The sequence below is a fragment of the Mastomys coucha genome, unplaced genomic scaffold, assembly GCF_008632895.1.
Source record: "Mastomys coucha isolate ucsf_1 unplaced genomic scaffold, UCSF_Mcou_1 pScaffold7, whole genome shotgun sequence".
NCBI classification, from domain to species: Eukaryota; Metazoa; Chordata; class Mammalia; order Rodentia; family Muridae; genus Mastomys; species Mastomys coucha.
In genome coordinates this window covers 26007311-26010861 of record NW_022196913.1, presented here as the reverse complement: position 1 = coordinate 26010861, position 3551 = coordinate 26007311, and the positions used below count along the sequence as shown (strand labels likewise).

General features: G+C 52.0%; 2 protein-coding genes across 2 annotated transcripts; both read right to left on the bottom strand.

Annotated features, from left to right (window-relative positions):
- Window positions 1-1329: 1329 nt before the first annotated feature.
- LOC116082545 (histone H4) lies at window positions 1330-1713 on the bottom strand. The gene has a single exon (XM_031359456.1). The coding sequence runs from the start codon at window positions 1648-1650 to the stop codon at window positions 1339-1341; it is 312 nt and encodes a 103-aa protein (XP_031215316.1). The 5' UTR covers window positions 1651-1713; the 3' UTR covers window positions 1330-1338.
- An 814-nt stretch (window positions 1714-2527) lies between these two features.
- On the bottom strand, window positions 2528-3021 carry LOC116082533 (histone H2A type 1-B/E). The gene has a single exon (XM_031359446.1). The coding sequence runs from the start codon at window positions 2972-2974 to the stop codon at window positions 2582-2584; it is 393 nt and encodes a 130-aa protein (XP_031215306.1). The 5' UTR covers window positions 2975-3021; the 3' UTR covers window positions 2528-2581.
- Between the last annotated feature and the right edge of the window lie 530 nt (window positions 3022-3551).

The window sequence follows — 3551 nt, the reverse complement described above, 5'->3', positions numbered from 1 at the left end:
CCCCCCCCCCCCAGCACCCCCTCCCCAAAAGTTATTAAGGGGCTGGAGAGCTGGCCTAAGTGAGAGCACACACTGCTACCTGAGTTCGGTTCCCAGCACTCCTGTCAGGTAGTCAGAACCTTCTATATCTATGGACACCTGCACACAGATACATATGCATTAAAAAGTAAGCCTGCTTCGAGACAGGGAGGGTCTCTTTGCTCTGAATGTCCTGATACTCACTTCATAGACCTCAAATTCGGAGACCCTCCTGCTGTGCCTCCCAAGTGCTGGGTTTACTACCATGCCCAGCACTACTATTAAGTAAATAAAAATAAACTTTAAATTTTCCTTTGCTACATCGGTTTAGTGATGTTTCGTTACATCAGAATGTAAGAATAAGGAATCTCTAGGTTCTTCTCTGTATTTTGGCTTAAGACTGGGTCTTACCGTAAACATAGCTCTGGCTGCACTGGAAACACAGATGCACCTGCGTTTGCCTCTTGAGAGCAGAGGTTGGTGTTGGGTTGAGGGGAAACCGCTCTTTTCTTATTTGGGGGGTGGTGGTGGTGGTGGTGGTGGTTTGTTCATTGTTGTTTTGTTTTTTTGAGACCAGGCCTTACCATGTATCCTTCAGTAGCTTGAAACTGACAATGGTCTTTTCTGAAGACTGAAACTCAAAAGCCGAAATTCCAAAGTCTAGGTGTTTTGAATTCTTCCACGTGACACATAGGCAAGTATGTTTTATACATGAAAATATTTCTGAAAAACTATGGGAGGCGTAGCATGCCCGTTACGTGTGTTACCATCTTGAACCTAGCGAAAGCAAGTGAGGGACTAAGAGAATAGGGCTAAGAGGCTTATGTATTATTACTCTAGTATATAGTCTGTGATGACAATAACCCCTTGACTAGTAATACGGCCAAAAGGGTAAGTTCGGCATGGCAGCCATGTGAACTACAGAGCAAGGTCCATCCAGGCCACCGACAACTAGTTTTTTGAAACGTGTCAGTCCTGAAGCGAACGTTCCTTCCCCCCCCCCGGGGGACGGGGGGAGGGTGAGGGGGTATGTGAAGTACTCGCGGCTTGAGCTGTGGCTGCTCTCTCCAAGTTTAATTTCCAGTACCCACATGACACAACTATTGTGTGTTTGGAGGTTGCCTTTAGGTAAACCTGCCAGAAAAAAAAAAAAAAAGAGAGGGCCGACGAGAGGCTGGGAAAAAGAGACTGAGTAAAAGAACGTAAAGCACATGGTCGCCCACAATACAGGGGGAACTAAGGTTGCAGCCCTTCAGAGAATTATTTGGATGGCCCTGAAAAGGGCCTTTAAGGAGAAAGGACGTAATAATGGTGGTGACCTTAGCCGCCGAAGCCGTAGAGGGTGCGGCCCTGGCGCTTGAGCGCGTAGACCACGTCCATGGCGGTGACGGTCTTGCGCTTGGCGTGCTCCGTGTAGGTGACGGCGTCGCGGATCACGTTCTCCAGGAACACCTTCAGCACACCGCGGGTCTCCTCGTAGATGAGGCCGGAGATGCGCTTCACTCCGCCGCGCCGGGCCAGGCGGCGGATGGCGGGCTTGGTGATGCCCTGGATGTTGTCGCGCAGGACTTTGCGGTGGCGCTTGGCGCCGCCTTTCCCCAGGCCCTTCCCGCCCTTGCCGCGGCCAGACATAACGAACTAGGAACTAGGAACACTGTCGCTCTAAGTAGAAACAGATGCCTTCTTGGGGAAAGCAGTTCACTCTTATAGGGAACGGGCGGACCGGAGTGAAAACAGGAGGGCAGTGGGTGTGGACGGGGGAAGGGCTTAGAGCAAATTTAACACAACAGATTTCCATATGGAAAGAAAGCTAATTCCATCAACTTCGGTCTTTCGTTACTCATTTAGCAGTTTTTTCTTTTTCTTTAAATTTAGGTGCAGCAATCAACGCAAGGTGCAGGTGAGCACTCATGCGTGCGGCCTTTTACCTTGTACATGAAATGTGATCACTACGTCCTTATACGAAACAAAATTTATAGTATACAAAGGAAAAAAAAATGTAGCTCTTATATTAACACTCTCTGGAAATAAGTTATTAACACTCTCTGGAAATAAGTACACAAAGTTCAAAGACAAGGTACCGGGTCTGAATAATGCATGCCCCTCAGATGGCAGTGGGGATGGCACACGCCTATAAACTCACTCCACACTTAGGAGGCAGAGGCAGGCGAAGGAGTCCAAGGCTGGACTGGACTACAGAACGAGCTCCGAGACCTCTAGGGAGAGTTCAGAAACCCAGTCGGGAAACACTAAAGGAAAACAAAACACGGAGCTATACAAAGATCCCTAAGCATTGAAGTGGCCAGTTTCCAGTACCTAACGCCATAGTTGAGAGGAAAACTGGAAGTCTCAGTCTCGCTTCATATATGCCAGTCTCCCTTGGGCAGAGACCACCACATCGTCCCTAAGAAACCTAGATAGAGTTGTGTTCCTTTATAAACTCTCACCAGTAAAGCGCTTATGAGATCGACGTCTCAGCGTTCAGCTCTTTAAAAAGACACCGTGGATGGCTCTGAAAAGAGCCTTTGTTGTTATACGGATAGTGATCAGGCAAACAGCCTCCTCACTTCCCCTTGGCCTTGTGGTGGCTCTCGGTCTTCTTGGGCAGCAGCACGGCCTGGATGTTGGGCAGGACGCCGCCCTGCGCGATGGTGACGCGGCCCAGCAGCTTGTTGAGCTCCTCGTCGTTGCGGATGGCCAGCTGCAGGTGGCGCGGGATGATACGCGTCTTCTTGTTGTCGCGGGCCGCGTTGCCCGCCAGCTCCAGGATCTCGGCCGTCAGGTACTCCAGCACGGCCGCCAGGTACACCGGGGCGCCGGCGCCCACGCGCTCCGAGTAGTTGCCCTTGCGGAGCAGCCGGTGCACGCGGCCCACGGGGAACTGCAGGCCGGCCCTGGAGGAACGGGTTTTGGCCTTGGCGCGAGCCTTGCCGCCCTGCTTGCCGCGTCCAGACATGGCGAAGAGAAAACAGTACCCGACAGCTGTACGCTGGGAAGGGGCAAGAGCTTGGCCCTTATAGTTTTCTCTGGGCGCGAAAAAGGGCCTATGCGATTGGTTGACTTCTTCTAGACCAATGGGAAGCGTTCTGGAGCGCACTTCGATTGGGCAACTCTTCATAGATCATGAACCAATCATAGGTCCGGGTTCCTATGCCTCATTTGAATAACGCCTCTTAAAAAAGGAAGAGTCCGTGGCTTCCCCGGCCGAGTTTTAGCGTTTTAGCGTTGCAGCTTCACCATGCCTGAGCCAGCCAAGTCCGCCCCCGCCCCGAAGAAGGGTTCCAAGAAGGCCGTGACCAAGGCGCAGAAGAAGGACGGCAAGAAGCGCAAGCGCAGCCGCAAGGAGAGTTACTCGGTGTACGTGTACAAGGTGTTGAAGCAAGTGCACCCCGACACCGGCATCTCGTCCAAGGCCATGGGCATCATGAACTCCTTCGTGAACGACATCTTCGAGCGCATCGCGATCGAGGCGTCGCGCCTGGCGCATTACAACAAGCGCTCGACCATCACGTCCCGGGAGATCCAGACGGCCG